This window comes from Pristis pectinata, chromosome 10 (genome assembly GCF_009764475.1).
Source record: "Pristis pectinata isolate sPriPec2 chromosome 10, sPriPec2.1.pri, whole genome shotgun sequence".
Taxonomy (NCBI): domain Eukaryota; kingdom Metazoa; phylum Chordata; class Chondrichthyes; order Rhinopristiformes; family Pristidae; genus Pristis; species Pristis pectinata.
The window spans coordinates 60,245,398-60,272,322 of NC_067414.1; the positions used below are offsets into that span (position 1 = coordinate 60,245,398).

At 40.5% G+C, this 26,925-nt stretch overlaps 1 protein-coding gene across 12 annotated transcripts in view; it reads left to right on the forward strand.

Annotated features, from left to right (window-relative positions):
• LOC127574754 (DNA (cytosine-5)-methyltransferase 3A-like) overlaps positions 1–26,925 on the forward strand; it is a 416,558-nt gene that overhangs the window by 312,534 nt on the left and 77,099 nt on the right. For 9 of the 12 annotated variants that reach the window (XM_052024036.1, XM_052024037.1, XM_052024043.1 and 6 more), the window contains 8 exons: positions 2,197–2,355; positions 5,298–5,405; positions 10,345–10,501; positions 11,611–11,757; positions 13,049–13,093; positions 13,185–13,264; positions 21,401–21,424; positions 22,692–22,804. In XM_052024036.1, the coding sequence (XP_051879996.1) occupies positions 2,197–2,355; positions 5,298–5,405; positions 10,345–10,501; positions 11,611–11,757; positions 13,049–13,093; positions 13,185–13,264; positions 21,401–21,424; positions 22,692–22,804 (833 nt within the window). The remainder of the gene's footprint in view (positions 1–2,196; positions 2,356–5,297; positions 5,406–10,344; positions 10,502–11,610; positions 11,758–13,048; positions 13,094–13,184; positions 13,265–21,400; positions 21,425–22,691; positions 22,805–26,925) is intronic. The other 3 variants (XM_052024038.1, XM_052024039.1, XM_052024045.1) reach the window with 1 other exon arrangement.

A 26,925-nucleotide genomic window follows, 5' to 3' on the forward strand; every position in this document is an offset into this window, starting at 1 on the left:
CCACTCTCTGTGTAAAAAAACTTACCCCACAGATCCACTTTAAAATTCCTTCCTATCAGGTTAAACCTATATCCTCTTGTTCTTGATACCCCAATCATGGGAAAAAGATTTTGACGATCTGTCCAGTCTATCCCTGTCATAGATGGTGCATAATGAGTGTCCATCTTATTTGCCCATGCATGCAAGTAACATGCACATACACATATATTGCCCTAAATGGTCCTCACCACAATTTAGAGTGCAATGGTAAATGGCATGTTATTGTTGCCACAACAGTTTCTGGAAATGGCAATCTGTATCAAACAAAAATCTCAACCCAAGATGTTGGATATTTACCTTGTCAATTCCCCCCAGCAAAATCACCATTGATTGGTCACCATTGATCAGAAAGTTGCCAGCTCTTGACATTTAAATAGTGTGATTGCAAGAGCACATTGGAGACTGCATGTGTTGCAATGAGAGATTCAATATATTTGGGATGTTTTTCCGCCAGGATGCTGAGAGAGAAGCTCTGTACAGCTCCAAGGACACTGAGCCAGATCGTGTTCCATTGTAGGCAGTTGTTCCGGAGGCAAACACTGCCAATGTACCCACCCACCCTCCACTGCTCAGTGCGTCACCGACTTCCACTTTGCGCTGAAGTGTATTAATATCTGACCTCTCATTGGATTGACCATGAAATCCAGTAGCAGCTCCAGAACTGACTGAGCTGAGAGGCCAACCCTGTAGCTTTGCACCAATCTTGGCAAGTGTCTTAGTGATAACCATAAGGTAGAGAAAGAAGGTCAGCTAATTATTGTTCCCAAAAGCTTGCCTCTTATAAGTAAGAGGCAGGAATTTCAATCAGAGTGGATAACACTAATTGAAAAGCGCTCAATCACACAGGTGTGATGAACTGATTGATCTAAGTATCTGTGCTGTAATTTCTGAAATCAGAGCATTATAGAAATTTATATAACAAAGAGAGGTCATTCAGCCAAAGAAATGGCTTAGTGGCCTTGTAGGTGATGATATTTCAACTGCTTCTCTGGGTACTTTTTAAATAGAATGAGTTTTCACTCTTCAAATGAAAAACATATCCTCAACACTATTTCTCAACCAATTACCTTAAAACTCTGTACCCTAGATATTGGCCTGGGAAAAAGAGTTTGTTTATCCTTTGTCGATTATTCATAATTTTACACAGTTCAGTGAAATTATTCCACTATTTACTTTGGACTAAAGAAAGCAATTCAGCTTAAATCATAGCAAAATGCTGAGCATTTGAGTCCTGCAGAGCTGCAGTACAATCAAGCTTCCATTCACCAAAACATGCATCAACAACCATTACCCTTTGTTTTCTGTCACTGTGCCAACTTTCAGTCCAACATGTCACTTTTTTTTGGATTCCAATCACTTTTACTTTTCTACTCAGTCTGCTGTGGGGGATTTTGTCAACTGCATTGCTAAAATCCATAGAAGTTACATCAAATGTGCTACTCTCAACTCAAAAAACAATCACATTTGTCAGACATTTCATAAAAAAGCAAAATATACTAGAAATCTGATGAAAACTCATCAACCTGAAACGTTTACTCCACTTCTCTCTCAATGATTGCTGTTTGACCTGCTAAGCATTTCAAACACTTTCAGTATTTAATCTTTGAAAGAGGTAACAAAATTAGGGTAGCGTGCTACCTGAAATGTGAACTGTTACTCTCTGCACAGATGGTGCTTGACTTGCTGAGTATTTCCAGCACTTTATGTTTATATTTCAGATCTTCCACATTTGCATTATTTTGCTCTTAATCAAACATGTCTTCCCAAACAAATCCAAGCTGATTATCCTTGATTAAGATGTACCCTTTTAATTAATGGTTGTACTTATTTAAGAATAAGTCATTCAGAAAAACAGGTGATATCATATCTGGTGAGAACCAGAACTGAAGATTTAGAAATTTGTTTAATCCAACTATTTGCGTTCCTGAGGCAGGGATTTTCATCTGGCAGGGGAGCCTTTGGGGAATTCGGACATGAACATCAGACATTCCCACAAATTCTGTCTATTAAAGCCAATGTATGAATATAAAAGCTTCCAAACTAATTAACGATGAATGGTTTGCAACACTGTTTGAATTAAGAACTCAGTCCACGCATCACAAGTATTTTGCAGAAATGTCCAATTCCTTCATTAGCATTTGCCTCTGAATTTCCCAGGATGGGCGAGGATTTGGCATTGGAGAGCTGGTCTGGGGAAAGCTCAGAGGATTCTCGTGGTGGCCAGGTCGTATTGTGTCCTGGTGGATGACTGGCCGAAGTCGGGCAGCTGAAGGAACACGATGGGTGATGTGGTTTGGAGATGGCAAATTCTCTGTTGTAAGTTTAATACTTTGGTTTTCAAAAAACTTGCATACACTTCCTGACAGTGGCTATGCAAATAGAAGTATTTTGAAGATTACTTGTTACCCAGACTCTTTAAAACAAACCTCTGTTCCCCCTCAAAATCACCTTTTCTTTCAACGCTATGATTAATCCATCATGAAATATCACCACTTCTTTTCTGTTAATTTGACAAGATTTTGCAAGGACCTTGCATTGCATCCTTCAAAGATCCCTGCAGTGATGATTTTAAAAATGCCAGCAAAGAAATGATCAAGAGGTGAAGTACAAAAATGCAGTTGGGTGTAACGTAATGTAGCTGTTAGGTTACTGGTTGTCCAGTGGATTGAACTAATGAGATAAAGTTCAGATTTCACCTTAGCAGTTGCAGAATTTGTTTAATTAAATCAACCTAAAATTAAGAAGCTGGTATCACAATGGTGACCATAAAAGCTCATCCAATTTACTAATATTCTTCGGAGAAGGAAAATTTTCATCCCTTCTCTCTTTGGCATTGTTTGATTCTAGGCCCATAGAAATTGACAGCACAGAGAAGAAGCTAGTCAGTCCATCATGTCCACAAAAGCTCCCCTCTCCCAATCCCTATCTTCCCCAGCCACTTCCCAATCTCTACACCCCACAATCTCTCCCAACTTACTTTGAAAAATGGTCTCTAAAATAGCCCAGCAAGTCATTGATTTCAAGCACAATCGGAGATGGACTCAATCAATGAAAGAACAGGAGTATTCAATTCTAGTGCCACAGAATAATAATGGAAATACACCCCAACCCTCAACAATATTGAGTTCTCAATCTCAGCATGGGGAACTGGGCTGAGGCCAGTAGACTGACTGAAAGAGTGAGAATCTGAGACATTACTTGGTAATCAGCTCTGAGCAGAACTGCAGAGTAATGGAAGCCTCTCAACAACCCATTTGCCACAGTTAATACACCATCCAATTTGAGCAAAAGGAATTGAGAAAGTCATGGAATTTCAGCTTTGAAAGAAAATACATAGGAAACATCTTGGGATTTATAGATTCAAATCTAAAATATTAGTCACAGTTCCAGTAGGTTCTTGGTCTGTTTCAGGAAAGCAAAGGATGCATGAAATATAATGGTTATGTGTTGGTGAGGTTGGAATAATAAAGGGAAAGCTCGATGAGCAGGAGATAAATAATGAATGAAGAAAAGGAGAGGAACAGGTGTTTAACCCATCCAAAGGAAGAAATAGACAGGGTGTAAGGAAGATAAAGTAGAGGGAGAAAGAATTGTTGAGCATAAGGAGACACAAATTTAAAGAAAAAGAAGCAGAATAAAATCAAGGAAAAGCATCAGGTCGGGAAAAAAGAAAGAGGGCAGAGGAAAGGAACCTTAGAGAAGGTACACGTGTAACATTCTTACTGAATATTGATGGGCTGCAAGCCCAGGGAGTAACCCAGTAAAGACCTTTTACACTTTTCTAGTTGTGCTCAAACTCATACATACAAAAATATTTAGGCAAGCCACCCAAAATGTACAGGATAAATAAAGGGAAAACATGCAAAATATTTGATGGTGACAAAGGAACATCACTTTAAGTTCTCTCATCCTTGTCTATGAACCAAATAAATCAAAATCCTCATTACTTGAGATAAGTAAGTAAAACTTCAACAGGTACATCAACGCTTAGTTGCAAGAATGAAGGCTTAGAAATTCTAGTGAACTCTAAAGGGTAAAGTAAATGATCATACCAGCAACACACTACTGACCATTTTGATTGTTGACCCATTCCTACTGAGAGGGTATTGCACATGTTTGTTGTCAAAAAATGTGCTGGCTGGATGTGGGGTGTTGGTGGGGAGAGATGGCCAGCAAGCATTGACCTGGGATCAGGCACTGGGATTGGCTAGACAAGGCAAGCAAGATAAGTGGCCGGAAAGGAAAAGGGAGTTAGCAAGAAAGACTGGAGCTGGGAAAGAATTTGGAGGAGATTGGCAATTGACTAGGGTGGGAATGGCCATCAAGGTGTCAGGTGTGGGGGTGTTCTGGTGTAAGTAGGCCTGTGTCATAGACCTAGGGCTCTGGAAATTTCTAGTGAGATTGGACAAGGCATCTGACTCAGTAAGAGGTTGGGTCAGGAGCCAGGTGGGGTGGATTGAGCAAGATCAGAAGAGGGGCAAAGGATTGGATGTAAAGTATGAAACTCTCCTGATAGTGATCCCAATCCAGTGCCACAGTATCAAAGCCGAGTTGTTCCAGGAGTGCCCAGTGATGGTCACTCCTGCAGCAATTTGGTCTAAGTTTTTCCAGGATATTTTTAAAGGGCTTTGCATGGGATATGATGTTATGTAGGAGACTGAAGTAAGACTCTGTAAGGCATGCAAGGGCAAATGACGCCGTGAAATTTCTGACTGACTTTCTAGATTGTGCAGAGTAACCCAGAAATTATCATTATCGTTTTGCATTCTGGTAAAGTCACTTTTCAATTCTAATAAATAAATGAATAAAACAGTATCATACAATTGAATTTCTAAACAGCAATGTTTCAAATGCTTCTTTTTCTGAGGGCTGTGAACAAACTTTTTATAATGTTTTTCTGAGGTGTGTGAATGAGTCTTCCTTTCCTCCAAGTAACATTGCTCTATCAACCAACAGCACTAAAATTGATCAACTGGCCCTTAATCTCATTCTTGTTTATTAGATTTAGCTATGTGTAAAATTGGAGCTGCATTTGTTGAAAGAGCAACACTCGGACTTTAAGAAAATTCACTGTTTATGACATAATTGGGTGTTTTGGAAAGAAATAATAAAGTGCTTCGTAAATCTGTCACTCTTCCTTTCCCAACTTCCCAACTTTTGCAGGGACATCAATGTTGAAATGTGTGAATGAAAGGACTTGTGCTTTTTTGTCAATGATTGTCAACTACCACTGAATTCATCCTTCTTTGGTTTGACAGGTCTGTGTAGAAAAGCTGATGCCTTTGAGTACTTTTTCTACTGCCTTTCACCAGCCAACCTATAGCAAACAGCCTATGTATAGGAAAGCAATTTTTGAAGTCCTACAGGTATGAGATTCCTTCATTAATCTTTATATGTAAATTGCATATAAAGAAATTGCACCAGTCTAAATGTGTTTTTTTATTGCTATTGTTCAAATATTGCTATTGTTGAAATATCTATAGTTAACCGCTTCAATGATAACTTTGTGCATTAGGAAATATATTCCAGCTCCAAGCTTAAATGTAAAGCCCAGATTTCAAGAGAAAACTCGCTATTTAATCACAGCTAGGTAGATTTGGTCTGCAACATGAAACTAATTGAATGCAGGAAACAGAAAATGTTGCACTGTAATAATTCTTAAATAGGAGCGCATTTCAGCAATGTAGAAAATAAATGGTGCACTGGGCAAATCATCATGAGTGAATGAGCAGAAGCACATAACAGCTATGGATGGTTAGAAACCTGCTCCTATCTTTCTTGAGCTCTGTAGCTGTGATTTGGACATCACAAGTCCTTAGTTTAAAAGATCTTTCATCAACATTTGCAGAGAATTTAAGGATGTGTTAAATACACAAGAAAATTCAGTAGCGTGTCTGGAAGAGAATACTCCCAAACTCAAGATGAGGAGGAATTTTGTCCCTCAGAGGGTTGTGAAATTTTAGAATTCTCTATCCTAAGGGCTGTGAATACTGAGTCATTGAACATCTTCCAGGCAGAGACAAATTTTGGCCTAGAGAGAAGTCAAAGGTCCTGGGGGACAACCAGGAAAATGGAGCCATGGCCAAGGTCAGGTCAACCATTTTCTTATTGAAAGCAGAGCAGACTTGAAGAGCTGTATGACCCACTCCTACTTCTATTTCTTATGTTTTACTCATTGCAATTATGTATGATTGCTTAATTGAACTGTAATCTAGCACAAAGCACAGGGGAACTCTTAAACCTGCTGCAATCAAGATTATGATGATAAGGGTTCCTCCGCACAGCAAAGTATCCAACTCAGACTGTTGGAATGGAGGCTTTGATTTAATTTAACAAATACTTTGCTTTCCTCAGGCTTCAACATTTTGGAGGATCAGAGGAGAGACATATTGCCTAGAGTTTAACAACACTCACTGATGATCAAAGGTTTGCTCTAATATTAGACACAAGATTCTGTGATTGTGTTCCAGAAGACCCACACTCAACGTTTTAGAGACACCTTCTTCCCCTCCACCATCAGATTTCTGGACGGTCCATGACCCAAGGACACCACTTCATTATTCCTTTTTTTGCACTACTTATTTATTTTGTAATTTATAGTAATTTTATGTCTCTGTACTGGACTGCTGCCGCACAACAACAGATTTCATAAAATACAAGTCAATGATAATAAACCTGATTCTGATTCTGATTCTGACATCCAAGAGTTTTGAGAGAGGTGGCTTTAGAGACATTAAATGCATCTTCCAGTATTCCATAGATTCTGGAATGTTCCTGTGGATTAGAAGTTGGTGGGGGGGGGGGGAGAAAAACATGACCCCACTATTTAAGAAAGGGGGAGAAGAGAAAATATGGGACTACTGACAAGTTAGCCTTACATCAGTAGTAGGAAAAATGCTGGACTCTACAATGAAGGATGTAATAGCAACACATTTTTGCAAAAGAGCCAACATGGACATGAAGTAAAGACCATGCTTAACAAATCTTTTGAAGTACTTTGAGGATGTGACTAATAGAATATATCAGGAAAGCCAGTGAATATGGTGTATTTGGATTTCCAAAAGGCTTTCAATAATATCCTGCACAGGAAGTTGGTGAACAAGATCAGAGCATGTGGAATTGAGAGAAATATACTGACATGGATTGAGAATTGATTATTGGACAGAAAGCAAAGAGTGGGAATGAACAGATCCTTCTCAGGTTGACAGGTTGTGACTACTGGGGAGTGAATAACTGGCAGGGATTGGTGCTTGCCCCCCGGCTGTTCATGATCTACATCTCCAATTGGTTGAGGGGATGAAATATATTTATAAATCTGTCGACGATACTAAACCAGGTGGGACTGCAAGTACAGAGGAGGATGGAATATAATGTGGAAAAATGTGAAATCATCCACTTTGGTGCATATCACAGAAAAGCAAAGTATTTGTTAAATGGTGAGAGATCGGGTAGTGCTCTTGTTCAAAGGGAGCTATTGCGCTTCTACGTAAGTCATTGAAGGCCAATATGCAAATGACTTAAAGGGCAAATACTATGTTTGCCTTAATTAGAACAAGGTTTGATTCCAGGAGTAAGGAATTTTTATTGCAATATTGTATAGGATCTTGGTGACACTCCACCTGGAATGTTGTGCACAGTTTGATCTGCTTGCCTAGCAAAGGCTGTACTTGCCATAGAGGAAGTACAGCAAACAAGACTGTTTCCAGGAATGGTGGGTTTGCCTTATGAGGAGAGATTGAGTAGATTGGGACTTTATTCTTAAGAGTTTAGAAGGATGAAAGGAGACCTCATTGAAACTTTCAAGATTTTTAAAGGGTGAGCAGTTTAGATGCAAGGAGTATGTTTCTGCTGACAGAGGAGTGACTCTAAGACCAGGGCGCACAGTTTCAGAGTAAGGGGTAGATCACTTAGAAGTGTGATGAGGAGAAATTTCTTCAGTGAAAGGGCGGTGAACTTTAATGAAAGATGTAATAACAAAGCACCTTTACAGAAGAGCCATCATGGACTGATGAAGGAAAGAACATGTTTAAGCAACCTGGTAATTGTTAACTCATCTGGGAATTGTCCTTTCTAGAGGGCTGTGTAACCTCAGTCACTGAGTTCATTCAAATACGTTATGGGGCATTAAGAGAATCATGGAATATGGGGTGGTGAGGGAACACGGCACAGAGACAGAAGATCAGCAACAAACTTGATGAATGGCAGAGCAGGCTCAAAGGGCCTCATGGTCTCCACTCACTCCCATTTCAAATGTTCTTAAATGTTGTGGGTGTGCCTAGTGACAAATATAAGGCTTAACTTGGTATGGACCAGAATGAAGACTATGCTGTCTCCAGCCATCTCACTTAAATGACAGTGACTGCACTGGAAATTAGGCTGGATCACCTAAGCTCCCAGCTGTGGACCTGCCAGAGGAAGTCTTTGCCTTGTGAACCACCAACACCATGAGGCACAGTGCACCTTAAATCCAAAATATTCAAACACAGACCAATGAGACAGCCACCATAATGACTCTAGTCAATAGAGGACACTGAGAAGAAGAACTCTGCATTCTGCTTTCCTTTATACTACCTCGATGTACTTATATATGGAATGATCAGTCTGGATGGCACGCAAACAAAAGTTTTTCACTGTATGTCAGTACAAGTGACAATAATAAATCACTTCCAATTCCAACTAGATTTGTTCTAGAACATGCATTTCATTAGGGGTTAATTTGCTGGATCTTTATCTAGACACATTTAAGTGTTACAGGGAGCTGGCATAGTCTCAATAGGCTGATTGACCGCATTCTCTGCTGTAACAACTCCGTGATTACAGGATTCTGCCTGAGCACAGCAAATGTCAGTAATGGTGCAAATCAATGAAGGACTGCACCTAGGTTTCTCTCATTGTTAAATGGAGCACTGTCAGGAAGACACTCCTGATTTTCCAGCACTTGCTGTGCTTGGGTGATCCAGACTCCAGAAAATCCACACTGTGCTCTGTCACCAATTAGAAGCACTGGTGTGAAATATATGAGGCAATTGGCTCATCACATTTAGACAGTAGCATGTGGTTCTAACTTATTTCAGCCAAAGGACAATATTTTAGCAATCCAAGGAGAGACATTTTCAGCAGCTAGATTAGGGCAGAAAACATTGTTAGTGAAGCTGGCTTAAACCATTACAAAGTTCAGATGTGGAAAGGACTTAGACAACATAATGGCACAGCTAGTAGAGCTGCTGTCCCACAATTCCAGTGACCCTGGTTCAATCCTGACCTCTGGTGTTGTCTGTGGAGAGTTTGCATGGTCCATGCAAAGTGTGAACTGGCAGGTTAATTGGCCATTGTAAATTGCCCTATTGAATGGAATGGAAGAATTGAATGGAAGAATCTGTGGGGAGCTGGTGAGAACATGTAACTGGGTGCTCGATGGTTAGCATGGACTCAGTGGGCCAAAGGATGTGTGTCTGCGCTCTATGACCCTATGACATCTATAACTTGTGATTGGCTGAAACATTGTAGAATCCACCACACTTTCAGATGAATGCCTCTGCTCAAGAACAGATCCAACGGACTCATTCGATATTCTCCTGCACTGAGCATGAAAGAAAGCAATCTCCATAAAAAGTTAAAAGGACTGCATGCTGACTGCAATAAAAATTCTTATCATTGGCCAATTACTCACTTACAAAACTACATAGTAACTTTTCTTTCATATTGATAAGCTGTCATCTTCACCCTAAATTTCACTTTAATATTAACAAAGACTTTTTTTTCATTGAAAATTATATAAAGGTGCATTGTTCCGGGGAAACAAAAGAATGTTTGTCTTTGTCAACATAAGTAGTCTGAGAATACCTAAATAATCATCCATTCTGAGAGATAAATAAAAATAGTACATAGTAATTTAACTTTCATATTACTCCTTTTTTAGCTTCCTTTCACTGAGACATGCCCAGATGATGTGAAAAATTCATGATACTCATGGGCCAGCTCTTAAACCTAAATTTTTATCATGTACACCACAAGCTCTAAATAGGAAATCTAATCCTGCAATTGTTTGCTATGCATACCTGCACTCGTCGATGCCTTATCAAGTATGAAAATCAGAGTAGGATGAATAATGTTTGTACCATTTGATAAAAAAATATTTTGAAAAAGACTTCATACAAATAATTGTATTTTTTGCTATCTTTATGTGAATATACTCTTACAGTTATATCCCAATATATGTTGGTAACTGACGGGGACGTAGCCTGTGCTTTTCAGCTACCAAAGTATGATCATGCACTGATTCTACATTTTGTTACTTTCAACTAGGTGGCAAGCAACAGAGCAGGAAAACTCTTTCCAACACATTCTGGGAATGATGAGTTGGACACTGCCAAAGGTGTGGAAACCCAAACCAAGCAGATGATTGAATGGGCTTTGGACGGATTTCTGCCCTTAGGGCCAAAGAGTTTGGATCCTCCTGAAGGTAAAATTGAGCATGGGGATTGATTGGAAGTTTTTCATCCCAGTAATTGACAGTCTTTCCACTTCTGTGTTGGAATAAGAAATAGTTACTGGAATTTACACCTCAGGGAGGAGATAACCTGAAGGAATACTTGCACTTTCAATGGAAAAAAAATCTTGTGATAAGGTTAAAATCTTAGTGAAATTGCAGAAAAGTAAAGCATCTTAAATTCATTGTATAATTTGTTCTACACTAAATTAGTCATTGGCAGTTTATTTGCTCAGCCACAGCTTTGCTGTCCTGTTTCTTAAATTCATCCTTAATCCTCTATTTAGTGTGGAGCTGTGAAGCGATAACAAATGCCAATTTTTACTGAAATGTTAGAGGACTTCCTCCATAAGCTGTCTCCCAAGCATTCAGTGAATATGAAGGCTTACTCAAAATCCAAGTGGTGTGTTTAATCATCACTTCTGTGAAAAAATAAGATTAATTGCAGCTCTGCTATGTCAATTCCTATTTGGCTCTTGAGTACTTTTGATAGAGAAAACATTTGGTTTCCCAGGAGTTATGTTCAATCAGTGCCATGGAACAAGAATGCAAAATCCCAGAGATCATACATTCACCTACGTTACTCTAGACTCGTGGTCATATTCTAGTTGGAGACTGAAACTATAAACTTAATTTTTTAAATTCATATTCTCAATGATGTCAACATCTTTTGTGCTCAGAAAATATAAAATCTGCAGCTTGTAGTACCAGCTTTCATAATCCATAAAGTGGGATTGGATGGAAAATTTGGAAAGTTACACAATACCTTAAACAAATCTGAGAATGGCACCTTGAATACTGATAATGGTGCCTTTCTTTTCTAAATACTTAAACTGTCATCATATTGGAGTGTAAAATCCCAAAACTAAAACACCCTGCTAATGACATCAGTGGGAAAGGAATTCAGGTGGAGTGTCTAACAGGCAGTTGATATGAAACTGCCTGTTGAAGTCAAACCTTGCCCAAGTGGTTATGAATATCACCAAATCTCTCAGAATTTCTTAGCTATGGAGTATTGTCCTTTGCAGACTGTAGTTGTTCTTGCACTGTCTGAGGTAACAAGGATGTCATTTGATTTTCAGAGGAGCGAAATCCTTACAAAGAGGTTTATACAGAAAGTTGGATGGAGCCTGAGGCTGCTGCTTACCCTCCACCTCCCCCCGCCAAAAAAGCAAGAAGAAGCACAGAGAAGCTAAAAGTCAAAGAAATTGTAGATGAACGAACTCGAGGTACAAATTTGTGGTTCTAATGATTTTTGTTATGTTAATGAGCTAGATTGCAAGAACACATTGTAAGCAATTCAGAAGGAGGAGAAGAAGATTAATTTTGTGTGCTCAAACAGATTTGTAGAAACGCATATAAACATTTATTTAGGAATAAAAACACATTTATTGCAATATTTCTTCTTTCAACGTTTATGAAAACTGATATTTACACAATGGAAAGATCAGCTGAAAGTATGACTTTCTACATTCACAGTGGTAACTTCTGCCATTTGCCCTTAAACTATGTGTTGTGGTCAAACCAACCTACTGTAACTGAAGTCACCATTATGTTAGTTCTGAATTCTGCAGAGAATCATTAATTGCACCAATATGATCAACCAAATCCTCTTGTCCACCACTTAAACTTAGATCAGCAAGAAAAGAGTCCACTTTCTGAATGGTCGGGGTCTTGGTTGTGACAGGTAGTTTATCACAACACAGCAGCTGAATACCTTTGTTTAAAATAGTTTTAGGTGCTGCCACTCTTGCACACCTCTTGGCAACTTCTGGAATATCGAGGTAGATTCAGGGATAATTACAACAATGCAACTTCCCACATTTGAACTTCACTTTGGGCTTATATTACTGAGTTGAGTGTATGGGGGGTGGGGGGGGGGGCTGCTGGAGTTATTACATTTGAATAGGAGCTTGAATAGGAATTTGAATTGCCACTTACAGCCTCACCCTTGCCTTCAGCTTAAACAGCTCTCCCAGGTAGAGTTGTTCAAGCTGAATATGTCCCTCACTCCGCAGCCTGACTTGGTCTGGCAACACTTCTTTAGCTGACATATTCTTTAGCTTGAACATATTCAGCCTGAACAACTCAAGGGTCAGGCACCATGTTGATGTCATTAGTAATTCTCTGCAGTGTCCTCCCACCTCCTGCAGACTTCAGATAATACCAAATCCTTTATTTATAGCAGCAATACTGACTCCTGGATCTTATTGTAAATACTTAAGTTTTGTTTGGCCTCATATTGCACTGAAAGGTGTTTGAGATCAGGTGTGCATGAATTGCACTCTCTCTGACCTCCTATACTTCAAGCCAGTGGAAAATCTAGGTTCAAGTATTGAAGCTGGTCATCCAGTACATCTTTAGCAGTGCAAGAGAGTTTATACATAAAATGGGAATAAATGATGTTTGCACAAGTTACTGACAGTGAAAAACTCTTCAGCTTATTCAACTTTGTGATAATCAAATGATACGTAAGAATCAACAATATTTTTTTTCATAAATGCCTTTTTGTTTTTCCAGAGAGGCTAGTCTATGATGTGAGGCAAAATAGCAGGAACATTGAAGGTAAATGCATTTGAATTTAATTTAGAAAATGTTGCATACAACAAATGTAAGTTTATCTTAAGCTAATTATTTTTTTCTTTGCTGTTGGCAGATATCTGCCTCGCCTGTGGAAGTCAAAATATTTCTCTTGAGCACCCACTCTTCATCGGAGGCATGTGCCAAAGTTGTAAGGTAAGCGGTACTCTATTTTTTCCTGCTGGTTTACTGTATTGCTGGTGATGGTTTAGAGCAGCAGTACTGCAACTTCATCATTGTCAGCCTGAGAACAGCAAGAAACAGAGTTATTGCCAGGTTGAACCCTACAATGTCAGAGTTCACTCAGGGCAGGAGATAGCTTGATTTAAAGGCCTGATGGCTCAGAAGAACTAGCTTCACACCAATTGATTTTCCCATTTTTGTGACCAGAAGCAGAGTGGTAAGATCATTAGGAAACTGACTTTATTGTTGCTCAGGTACATCATTCAAGTTTCCTGTGGGCCTCTTGCTTTGGACATGGCTGCAGTCTTGTTACAAGTGGGAAAATTAATTATTGAGGCTTTAGAAGGATAGACAAAGTTAAACGTTCAGCTGATTCTGACTTTTAGGAGTGAATAAATATGGGCCTTAGCAAATCAGCTTCCCATTACGCATGAAAATCAGTGGTAAGGAAAATAGGGTGGATGTATCCCGAGTGTCCAAAATGCCACCAGCCAGTTTCACCCCAAAGCAAATCTGAATTCAGTTAAGTTTTCTCCCCGTTCACTTCAACGGTAATCCAGAAAAATGATAATTACAAGCTGGAAGTGAAAGTTGTGGCAAAGGAGTAATTTTACTTGAGAAGCTCATATTCATTCAACCTGCCCTCCATTCTTGGGTAAGTTTTGTTATAACTGTTCAGTTCTTAAGGTTTTACTGTACATTGGATTTATTAGAGATGCATCTGTATAAACATCTGTTAGTTTATTTATTTAAATACCTGTCAATTTAAATGCATGTATCTGAGAATTCCAGTTTATATTTTGTCTGGGACATCACAGGATAGAAATTCATTGTTTACTAAAAGTACTTAATATTTTAAACTAATGCATGTTGCATTCTGCTTCTGACAAATTTCTGTCCTCAAGTTTCCCATACGTTATATTGATGTCACGTGTACATACACAAATATGTTGCCAATGACCTGCTCAAACCTCATATTCCAAAAACAGCAACAAAATGGATTTGGAGAGGAGTGGAGCACACAAATCAAAGATGAGGAAAGCAACTAATAAAAGTTACCAGTGAAGTACATACAAAGAAAATGATTCATCAGCTAGTCAGTAAACTCTTATTATTAAAAGAAAGGAGAAAGTAAGCTGCCAAAATTGCTCCAAATATTTTGTCCTTTCAGCTGCCATCTTAATTTCTCCATGAATCTCAATGCTGGGAATTTCCTTGGAACTAACCCTCTGGCCATGTTATTTCATTGGAATTGTGATGGTAACCCCTTCAATCTTTAAAAATGTGTTTCCATCACCATACCTTTGGCCAAATATTATTAGCAAATTGGGGGAGCTGCAAGGAATTTTCTGACAATTATTAAAAGTGCTTATAAGGTAGTTGGTTTTTTGTTGCCTTTGAGTATTTATATGAGCAGACTGAACATGAATTTTATGCAAATTGCCAGACGCAACACTGTTAGCTGAGGAAATTTAAACAGGCAGACTCCAAGTTCCAGTATTCATTGATATGTTCAGTTTCTAGAATATTCAGTGTGATTGACATCAAACTGGCCATTCACCCTGTGGTTTTTTGTAGGCCCTGCAACCTCCAGTAGGAAATGACCAAAAATGAAAAGCTCCAGGGGAACAATTTACTGAACAGTGAAAGTAAGCAAAATTTTAGAGAGGTTGCGTAAGAACATAAGAAATAGGAATAGGAGTAGGCCCTACGGCCTAACAAAGCGAAGATAAGGCATGAATCTTTCTGTTTTACCTGAGGTAATTTAGGTTGCTATATTAATGCACATTCCACATGTATTTGGTCTGTTTACTGCATCTAACACATTTGCTAAATCAAAATTTCAAGCAAGACATACTTTAAAGAGTATTTTTTATGTTTAGTTGTGGTTTCACTTGCTGCTTTGTCTTTCACTGAGAACTTAAAATGATTTTTTACTAACAGGTAAAACTTCTGGAGTTTCCCATTATTCAAATCTGTAGAGAATTGCTGAATAAAATTAATACAATTTACCTGTGTTATCTAGACAAATTTGATGTGATACATTTTGGGAGCACTTATGAGGCTTGGATCTGCACCATGAATAGTAGGGTCTTAGGAAGTATTGAGAGACGTTGGAGTACAAGTCCATAGATCCTTATGGGTGGCAACACAGATAGACAATGTGCTTAGGAAGACATTCGGGATGCTAGCCTTCATTGGTGGGGGCATCAAATACAGAAGAAGGGAGGTTATGCTCTAACTTTATAAAACCTTGGTCAGACCTCAGCTGGAGTACTGCATGCAGTGCTGGACACCAAGGTATGGGAAGGATGTGATAGTGCTGGAAAGGTGCAGAGACAGCTCACCAGGATGTTGCCTGGGATGGAGCAATTCAGTTATGAGTATAGACTGGAGGAGTAAGGTCTTTTCTCCCTGGAATGGAAGAGGTTAAAGAGGACCTGATTCAGGTATATAAAATTATGAGGTTATTGATAGGTTGGACTGCAGGAAACTTTTCCTGATATCAGAGGTAGATAAAACTAAAGGACATTGGTTTAGGATGAAGGGGATGAGATTAAAAGAGTGGTGAGTATCTGGAATACACTGCCTGAGAGAGTAGTTGAAGCTGGGTCGCTGACAGCATTTAAGAAGTGTTCAGATGAGCACTTTAATTGCTTCAGCATAGAGAGCTGTGGGTGATGGGGTTAGTACCAAAGGCTGCCCTCTAGTCGACATGGTCGAGTTGGGCTGAATGGCCTATTTCCGTGCTGTATCATTCTATGATTCTATAGCTTTTACTTAATTTTGTTAAGGATATATTTGTTAAGGCTTAAAGATTTTGATAAAATGTTTAAACTAAAATCTGTTTTACAGACTTCACAATAGAAACTACACCTTATGGCACCTTTAAAACCTGTCTTTCCACATTTTTCTGAACAAATTCATTAATGCAATAGTGATATCTAATTACATTTCTGAATAATCAGGAAAAGTACTCGCCTAGAAATTCAGTGGCACTGAGCTGCTTATTTTCAGCCAGGCATTTCTTGGAGCCATTGGGCTTGTATGGATGATGCATTTCCAGTGCTTGATGCACACTGAATAACAATAATTTTGATACAATGTTATTTTGCATCATTGCAACATAAAATTCAGTTACAGTTTGCCGAAGTTCCCCTGTCATTGGTTACTCAGAAACCAACCAGTTTTGCCCAGCAAGTGTGTGATCTAAACAGCTACACATACATTCACTTGCAACATTTACACTCTTCTGCAGAAACTCTGGAGGCTCTAGCTGATTCTAAAAATTACTCCTAATCTACTAAGTGAGAATTCTACTGGGCTCCACTGCCGTTTTAAAGCTTGGAAACTCCTTACAATGAGCACTTGTGTGGTACTCTGGCTGACTTAGCTGGAAGACTAATAACTGGCAACAAAAAAGGTATTATGCTTTCACCCTCCCTTTCACTATCTCACCTGCTGGGCTTTAGAAACCCATGCTCCCATCTTGACTTCTCCAAAGAGCAATGTTCCCACAGGCTAAGGATTATTGAGACAGTCATCATGGAGCAATGTGACCTTCTGTGACCTCAACTATTGGCTTGCAGTGCATGGATCATCATTCAACATCACAGGCTCAGGATCATTCTGAGTTGGTGGAGCTGATCTACGCCATAACAGAAGAATTTGCTGCTTACCACGGCATTACTGGGTTGCTGATTCTCAATATCCAGGAGAAATGACTTCCTCTGCTTTTAGCACAGAGGATGAAGCATAGCAAGTCTATGGATTTACCAGCATTCCTGGCTTCTCCCAAGGTTCAGACCGTCACTTGAGGTGCTCTCCTTCAGAACCCAGGGAATCTAGAATCGCACAGGCTTCCGTTCATTCAGGTCATATTCCACCATGAGAAGAAGTTGCTCATTCTGCAGCAGTCACAGCTACTTATCATCTTTTGGGGGTTAAAAGCCATCCCCTCTGTACCCTGGTTTCTCCTGTGCCTTCCTCAGCCTCTGCCATTGAGCTCTGCTGTAGTGAAAGCTGCGGCAGCGAAGGAAATTGGCAGAGGCTGTTGCCGAGGTGCCCAATGTCAGTAGTGTGTCTGTCTGCAGCCCTCCTTCAGTGCCCTCCATGAGTCACCAGACAGGGCCTGCGACCTCCCCACGCTCTGTGAACTGCACAACTTAGCAAACAGGAGAGCAAAGCCCCCACCCGAGGCCTCCAGCAAGGGGTGGAGCAGCAGGAAGCACAGGAGGAACTGGAAGAGGATAGTCAAGCAGAAGGAGGGTGAAGAAGATCAGCACCCACAGCAGGTGCCAGTGGGAAGAATCGAACGCTGGCAGCACTGAAGGGAGGTCCTATCAGGAGCTGGCATTAGTGTCCATATAATTATCCACAGATTTTTATGGCTTACAGTGTGTGACCCTTTCCAACCCATCCATTGGCATCTGCTGTTACAACAGGCTTGGCCGTGTTCCCGTTAGGGAGCATTTATCCTCCGCCAGCAGCACAAGCATTAGCTCATTAAAGGTATTCTTAAAGTTGCACAGGTCGTCATTACCTGAACACAAGGTTTACCGTTCTCGTGTGTGCAATAAAACTCTGATAATCCAGCACTCTTGGTAGTCTGGTGCCGGACGAGCAGATTTGCCGGACTATTGCATAACACCCAAGTATACTTTATTTTCACTTTTCTTGCATATTACTCAGTAATAAACTCTAATAAATTGTCCAGTGAACTCAATGAGTGTAAAGGAAGCAGCAAATATACAAGCACTCCGGACTCAGGCTCCAGCTTCAACTGCCATCCTACCCAAATTCCTGACCCCAGTATTCAGGGCCCCACTGCTGGCTCTGGCCACACGTGTAGCTCACTGTCCTGACATCAGCCCTGGCCAGACTTTGGGTTTGGCTGCACACTCTCAATCCCCGGCTCACAGTCTGGATTAATGAGTAAACCAGATGTCAAACCATCAGAATTTCTGAACAATCAGATGCTGGATTATTGCAGTTTCCATTACCTCAATTGAAATTACTGCATAAGGCAGACAACAATAGACCCAACCTTAACAAAAATATACAGAAAGATGGTTTCCTCTGTAATGGCTTCTCAAAATGTCAAGCTATGTTCAGGTCAGCCTGGGTGTACTCACCCACTCTTCTTAATACTGCTGTCCATCATGGTACATCGCTCCTTCCAAACACTGCTCATTAGAGACCTGCAATCAACTAGCTCAATAGACCTGTTGCCAGGACCAAATCCACAAATGAAGTCACAGATTAAAAAATATCATTTCTCTGTTCAACAAAATGTCATGCTGGAGCATAATAGATAAATCTCTAAACCTTTCGATTGTAGAATACTTCAGAAACTTCAACTACATAATCTCAGATTCTATGTGGAAAGTACCAAGTAATGCATGCACTGAATTTTGTGAATAGCACCTATTTCTGATCATCATACTTTAGAACCTTCACAATTGTACATTTTTGTATGTTTGCACCATATCCCCATGTGCACCACCACTTTGCCTATAGGGAATCCCTGCAGGAATTCCAGATGATGATTATCCACAAAATATTGAAATAAAAGTCGTAATTCTTACATTTTTCCACCAAACTCCAAATATTTCATTTTGTTATCAACGTAAAGTGACCTTAAGGAAGAAAGTAATTGTTTTAATGTGAATTTGTTTGACCTGCAGCCTGAAATTCATAAATGCATTCTGATCCACAACGCTTATTGCTTTTAGCAGTTAAACTATTTTTTTGTTGACTTAAGAACAATTAGATTCCGTGGCCTGGAGTTTACATTTTGGGTATAGTTGGCAATCCAGGCACAAATTCCCATCAAATTTGTGCTCATTTTGCAAGGTTTTTCTTCCTTGTTTTTGCTGAAATTCATTCACATTTTGCAGAGTGTGAACTCTGTCAAGATTCAGGAATGGGTAGCAACATTTCAGAAAGCATTTGTAAATATTGCTTTTAGAGATGCATCTTCATATATTTAATAGGCAATAGTGCAGCTTGATTAATTATAGCTGAGAATTGTCATGATTCTACAACTTGTAAATAATCTTTAAATAATTAATGAGCATTAATAACTGTACAGAGCCAATTACTACTTCTATTGATCTGTTGTTAATAAATTGAACGGATAAATTGAAAAGCTTGTAAAACATGCCACAGAGCATCAGAGTACATAAAAGACAGTCACTCAATTTCAAGAGCTGCATGCTCTCAGCAATTTCCTTCTGCTAGTAAAGTGACATTTACTGCTTTCAGTACTCAACAGTTGTTGCTTCGACATCACAGTCCATGTGCTGATGTGCTTGTATTATCATTTGTATGATGACACAAGCATGGATCTCATTTGAACCTGTAGCCATGAACAAGCACTGCCGTTGATTTTGTAGTAATTGTTGAATTTCCATCTAAAGTAGTGATGAAAGGAGAAAATAACGTAAGGATAAGAAAGGGGGTTCCATGTCGATGTTGCTCTTTCAATGAATGAATTGAAATAATACAAGGTGGCTATGCCTTAATGAAATAATGTAGCTCTCTAGAAGTGTTTCTAAGGGATGCTTTAGGAACTACAATCCCTGCCATTCAAATGTGAATATTAGCAATCCAGTATTTTTTTTCTACTTATAATTCCACTGCTGAGAAAATCATCGGTTGTCTGTGTCTACGCTTCTGTATGTTATTGGAGTTATGAAGATCAGAGAGTGGGAGGTGTTAGTTGTGAAGTTAATCGGGGAGTGGGTATAGTCAGTGAAATGATCTGGTGAAGGTGAATTGAGGATGGAGACTGGGGAAATGATCAGTGGATCAGTCAGACATGTGATCAGGCTCCCATTTCTTGCACCTCTTTTCCATATTATTTTTCTTGTTGCAAGTTGTTGATAGTGTATTTCTTACTCTAAAAGAACATAATCTCTGGTTTTGAGATCAGTGCCACAGGCAATCTGCTAGTAAAATGAAGGGATGTGGAATAATTCACAGCGAGCAGGCACATACATGCATACATTAATTTGGGTGTTATACTGTATCTTGTTATCATGCAGAAATCTTATGTTCTGGATTGATTGAGGCATTAATCTAATCAAAATATACCTCAGTGGGAAGTGCAAAGCTGGATATAATCTAGTGTCAGTAACATAACAGGCACATGCATCTATCACAGTGGGTATCTGTTAGGTCCAGGGAATAATTATTTGAGTGAAGCAAATGAACAATATCTAGTGACAAGAGGAGGAAATGTATTTATAATGTGTGGGATTCTGCACATTCTCTTGATGATGGATCACCTCTTTATTTCAGTTGTGGCCAGATATGCAGAATATAATACAGTTTGCCTGGGTGCAAATCCACTTTATTTAAGTCTTATTATGCAAATATAAGCAGTGTTTACCCAAATTGTGGGATGTGCCATTTTCACTCATATAGAATTAAGAAGTTTCACAGGTTGTAGCATATTCCAAGTGAAGGCAAAGCTGTCATAAGCAAAATAAACCCTTTGAGGACTATTGGATATGTTAGATTTATAAGAATAAGAATATTTTTATTAAAGGTTTGGTTAATTTGGGTAAGAATGTGACAAAGACCTGATGCATGCTTTCACACAGCTCTCTAATTACCTTATGCTACTCAGCAATACATGTTCACATTACGTGAAATGTGATGGGCCCTATTTTCAATGGTTTGCATTTTTGTTTGCGCAATGACTGCTCAGCTTGCAGAGATGCACTGCAGAACATTTGAGAAATTTTCCTTGCAAATATTTTTGGGAATTTTTTTTTAAATTTGCACACAGTTGCATCTGGATAAATCAAGTTTTAGCTCAGTGACGCACTTTGTGCAATCACTTGTCAATTATGTTATTGGAGAAAATCAAAAACATCTTTTTTTAAATCCTGTTGAATCAAGAAACTCGTACAGGAAAACAAATTGAAACAGAAGACAATGGCAGCCCCTCCAAATACCACAAACAGTTGGGAAGATGACCCCTCTGAGTGAGGTTATTTCTTGTGTGTTTTATTTCCCAAGACACATACACATGCCTTGTCATTTGTAAAACCAATTCACATTTTTTTTTATTTTAATGTATGTTTCTTATTTCTGCAGGGCTTGCGACAAGCTAAAACTGGGGTAAGTCATGTTCACGCAAACCTGACAATTTGCAGCAGTTTATGGGATTTGAATATCGCATCCTCAGTGCGATAATCCTACGGGAATTGCCTCCAAAAGCTGCAGAAAATCTTTGCAGAAGTTTTTTTGTGCAACTGCAATGCACTGTACCCCAGAGAATGGGAAAAATATCATTAAAGCCTATGCAAGTGCAACTTGCGCAAAACAAACACTCTGCAAATTATATTTCAGAACAGCAAAAGGTTTGAAAATAGGGCCCGAGGTGCATACTGTGAAAGCTGCAAGGGACAGCGAGTACTCAAAGGGTTAATGGGGAAAATGTTGAAGTGGGGGGAGGAAGTCCTTAAATATAAGGTGACTTCCACTTCCCCACTGCAGTGTGTGCCACATAGTATTTGGCTTACAATAAGAATAAGTGAAAACTAGTAATAAGTTCTGGGCATCTTCCATCAAAATAGACAGTCACTTGATTGAAACAGATGTGAAAAGTAAGGTGAAAGGGGGAAAGTACTTGATGTCTGTAATATTCTTCCCCTCTTCATGTGTATCTTGCATCTGCTTGTATCAAATCACTGGCTCTGCAACGAATGGAGTGGATTTTCTGATTACTTTTCTGCATTAGTTTGAAACCTATCACTGTGAGACACACACATGAAAAATACAACCCCTTCCCTTTCCACCACCACCGTGGACATATCCCTTTAAGAGAATTATTATCTATTTTCAGTCCTCTTTTTTCCTTTCTCTAGGTCTTCGCCCACCATTCCTGACTGAGAGGACGGGCCGGGAGCCTGTTTCAGGCCTCTACCAATGTCACTCTTTGAGTTGGCTTCTAGGATGCGCTTGAGTGTACCACAGATTTACTTAACTTCCGATTCTCCCTCCCTGCTGGGAAGCACCTTGTCTCTACCTCAGATACCCCAGCAGGTTAGCAGGCCTGAACCCATATCCTAAAAGCTTTGTAATATGGCATATTGGTACATCAAAACCACCAGGCTCTCCCAACAGAATGCTCATATTTGGGCAGTTACTTAAAAATTGCAAATTTGATGTGATATTAATCAAAGCTTAATGCGGTGGACAATTTTGCAGACGAATGTGTGAAGCCATTTGAAGGTATGCTGCAAGCACTGAGTGGCACTGATAATCCGAGAGCCAGCACCATTGCACTAGATCACAGTGATTTTGAGGTGCACCAAAAGGCTAAAGAAAATACAACTGATTCATTTGATTGTGAAATTCCTAATGGTGTTGTGGTTGTTTTCAGAACTGCTTCTTGGAATGTGCATACCAATACGATGATGACGGTTACCAGTCCTACTGTACCATCTGCTGTGGGGGCAGGGAGGTACTCATGTGCGGAAACAATAATTGCTGCAGGTACGAGCAATTTCGTTTTACAGCTGGGAAAAGGAGAAGGAGAAATGCAGATTGCAAAATCAGTTTGTTGGACACTTGTTGCAAGACGGTGTTACATCTTATGGCACTGATTAGACTACATCCTGTGTATCGTGTTCAGTTCTTGTTATTGAGGCATAGAATAAAATTGCTATTCAGAGAATCAATAAAGATGGTACTCTGTCCAAAGTTGTGACAGACTACTCAGGAACGTGCCACGTCCCTGGAAGTACTATCTTCCTCACTGATTGTCACAATACTAAGTTTAAATGTCATCACGAAATTTATAAATTTTACTCAACACACCAATATCTAAAAACCACTCAGAAACACCAGTGCCAAGCATCCTCCTTTCTGAAAACCAAACGTTTATTATGACACTGTCTTCTGTCTATGCAGCCACTGACCCTTTTGTTCTTAAGGCTTTAATTATGTTCACCAGTCTTTGATATGAAACTTTATCAAAATGCCTTTACGTGACATTTACTATATATTTCCTTCATCAACCCTTCTGTTACCTCATCAAAAAATTCAGATTAATCAAACATGACTTGCATATTACATTTTCAGCTGTTTTTTTTTCTTCATCAATAAACTTCTGTATGTCTATTTTATTTCCTCTGATTATTGTCTCCCAGAGCTTCGCCACCACCAAGTTTAAACTGATCGGTTAGCTGGCACATCCTAATGCTCCTTTGTGAACAAAGGTGCTATGTTTGCCATTTTTGAGTCCTCTGGCACCTTCCCTATATCAAAGGGGTGGTTGAAAGATCATGACAAGCCCCTTACGAAATTCTCAATGACTTCCCTCAGCCACCCAGTGGGTACCCCATCCAGACCAGATGACTTATTCACTGGAAGTACATCCAGCCTTTCTAGCACCTCCTCATTATCACTCACTTGCTCCATTTCCTTTATTGGCATCTCTTCCCAACCCTGCCAATCCTGCATGTCAGTCCAGTAATCACAAGAATATGAACTTCCATATATGTACTAATCCCACCCCACCCAGTCTCCAGTGCCTCTGTGTCGTCAGAATGTTAGTCTCATGAAATCTATGGTACTGTCTGGATAACCATTGGGAAGACCAAAGCTGTTACGTTTGTCTCCCATCACAAGCCCTGTGCCCTTGTCACCGATTTCGCCGTACCTCACTCACGACTGTTCCACATTAGTTAGCTGTAAGCCTCTCATTTGGTCAGATTGTATAGATCTAACCCATCATTCAGAATCACTGCTAGTGAAACCAATTGGTTCTGATGCAGAGGGCCAATGCTGCTCGGGCTCAACAGCCAGGAGTCAGACAGCAAGATCCAGATGTTAATTGTCCTGCAGCCTCAGCAATGAAGTATCTCTGACAGCTCTTGACAGAGGGCAAAGCTGAAGGTGAAGCTTTGTCTTTTGTGAAAGTTGTGAAGGAGATTAACAGTTTTTACAAGTTTATTGAACATTTATGAAAACACAAATCATTAAAACATTCAACTTAAGTAAAAAATTAACTCACATTTTCCAGTAAGTCAGAAAATTCTCATTGAAATGAATTGGGTCTCCAATCCAACACTTAGTGCTGGGGATTCCCACAAGGACTGGCTCACACCATTGTACTTAATGTGAAGTCCAGCAATGAGACATAGTAACAGATGTGATGGTATCTGTAATTGATTAATTGCGGGAGTTTAAAGTAGTTTGGTATAAATCTGAGACTTGCTTCCGTTGAATGGCTGAACATTGGAGGTTTCCTTCAGAATTGCCAGGCACTGCCAGGGGGAATGTTCTCAATGTCCTACTCAGCCAAGACTTGCTAAGCATTTGTCTCTTTTCATTCCACCATTGGGTGCTAGACTTTGAGCTGACAGGATTCCACTCTTTGGCATTCCCACTTATAACTCCTTTATTTCTCCTGAAATATTAAAACCAGAAATATTAAATTCCCAGTCAAAATCCTAGTCTACCCACAATGTTGGGAGAAGTTGGGGAGGGGTAGGAGAGTATTGGAAATTGTGGAGGCTGGGAGTCAGCTGATTCAGGCAAGTCAGGCCCTAGGTCTTGGAGGAAATACTGCAGCTCCTCCTGGTCTACAGGCATTCTCCTTTTGGACTCAGCCCTGCCTAGTTCCGTCCACCTGTCTGGTTTGCCAAGCCGTGGACAACTGGACCAAATTTGGTAAAAGTCAGCCCGTAAAAATGAAGGAACTCAGCCTGTCCTGCCTCGTGAGAACATGTTGTATGTGTGTCCCCCAGTCAGTCTTCATTAAAATTGCAAGTGACTAGGTTCAGAGAATTGTAGCAACAAACCATCTGCTGGAGGAACTCAGTGGGTCATGCAGCATGTGTGGGAAGAAAAGAATTGTCAACATTTCGGGTCAAAACCCTGCATCAGGGCTGAGAGTGGAGCCACGCGATGGCCAGTGTAGAGGGGAGAAGGGGAGTGGTGAGAAAGGAGTCTGAGGCGATTGGTGGACTGAGGAGGGGTATAGAATGACAGACAGGTAGTGCCGGGGAGGGGAGGGGAGTGGAGGTGGATTGGCAAGCAAATTCACTTGGACCATTTTTGATGTTTCTCTCCCTTTTCTAGATCTCTCTGTCTCTGTCTCAGGGGACAAACCATCCACTGATATTTACAATAAATCCACCGACTCCTGCTGCTACTTAGGTTATACCTCTTCCCACCCTGTCTCTTGTAAGGAAGCCATTCCTTTCTCCAGTTTCTCTGTCTCCGCCGCATCTGCTCTCAAGATGAGGCTTTCTGTTCCAGGACATCGGAAATATCCTCCTTTTTCAGAAAGCATGGCTTCCCTTCTGCTGTGCTTGATGGAGCCCAATCTTGCATCTCCTCTGTTTCTCGCACTTCTGCTCTCAGCCCGCCTCCTCCTAGACAGAACAGAGAGAGAGTCCCCCTGGTCCTTACCCTTCACCCTATGAGCCTCCACAACCTCGCCACTTCTGCTGGCTGCAACGTGATCCCACCACCAGCTACATCTTCTCCTCCCCACTCCTTTCCGCCTTCCGCAGAGACCACTCCTTCTGTGGCTCCCTGGTCCACTCATACCTCCACACCCATCCCCCTCTGACCTCTGGCACTTTCCCCTGCCCTGGCAGTAGATGCAACATTTGTCCTTACACCTCCTCCCTCACCACCATCCAGGGACCTAAACAGTCCTTCCAGGTGAGGCAAAGGTTCACATGCATCTCCTCCAAATTCAACTACTGCATTTGGTGCTCCCGATGTGGCCTCCTCTACATCGGTGAGACCAAGCGTAGACTCAGTGATCGTTTTGCAGAACACCTATGCTCGGTTTGCAATGGCCATCCCAAGCTCCCAGTTGTAGACTATTTCAATTCCCCTTCCCATTCCCACACCAACCTGTCTATCCTTGGCCTCCTCTACTGCCTGGATGAAGCCCAACGCAAACTGGAGAAACAACACCTTATATTCCGCCTGGGTAGTCTGTGTCCCAATGGCATGAATATTGAGTTTTCCAATTTTTGGTAACCCCTTGTTTGCTGCTTCCCCCTCCCCCATTGCCCCCCCCCCCCCGCCCCTGATCCTCCTCTGGTCCTCCCATTTTTGTCCCCTTTCTCACACACCCCTGGCCCCCCTTCACCCATATTCATCCCCCTCCCACTCCTGGTTCCATCCATCCACTTCACACACAGGTCCCCTCCCCCTCCCCCTCTCCCCCCCCCCATCTGGTTCCAACTGTCATTCACCTCTCCCCTAATGATTCCCATTCTCACCTCCTTTATTTATCCAAATCATTTACCTGCCACTCCATTCCCCCCCCACCCCCGCTCACCTCCCCTCCCTGGCACAACCTGCCTGTTATCTTACACCCCTCCTCAGTCCACCAATCGTCCCAGAATCCTTTCACACCACATCCCTTCTCCTCTTTATACTGGCCACCTCGCTTCTCCACTCCCAGTACTGATGCAGGGTTTCGACCTGAAACATCAACAGTCCCTTTCCTCCCACAGATTTTGTTTGACCCACTGAGTTTTTCCAGCAGATTACTTGTTGCTCCAGATTCCAGCATCTGCGGTCTCTTGTGTCTTCAGAGAATTGCAGAAAAGTTATGTTATGCCCATGCTGGTGGTCAGAAAATT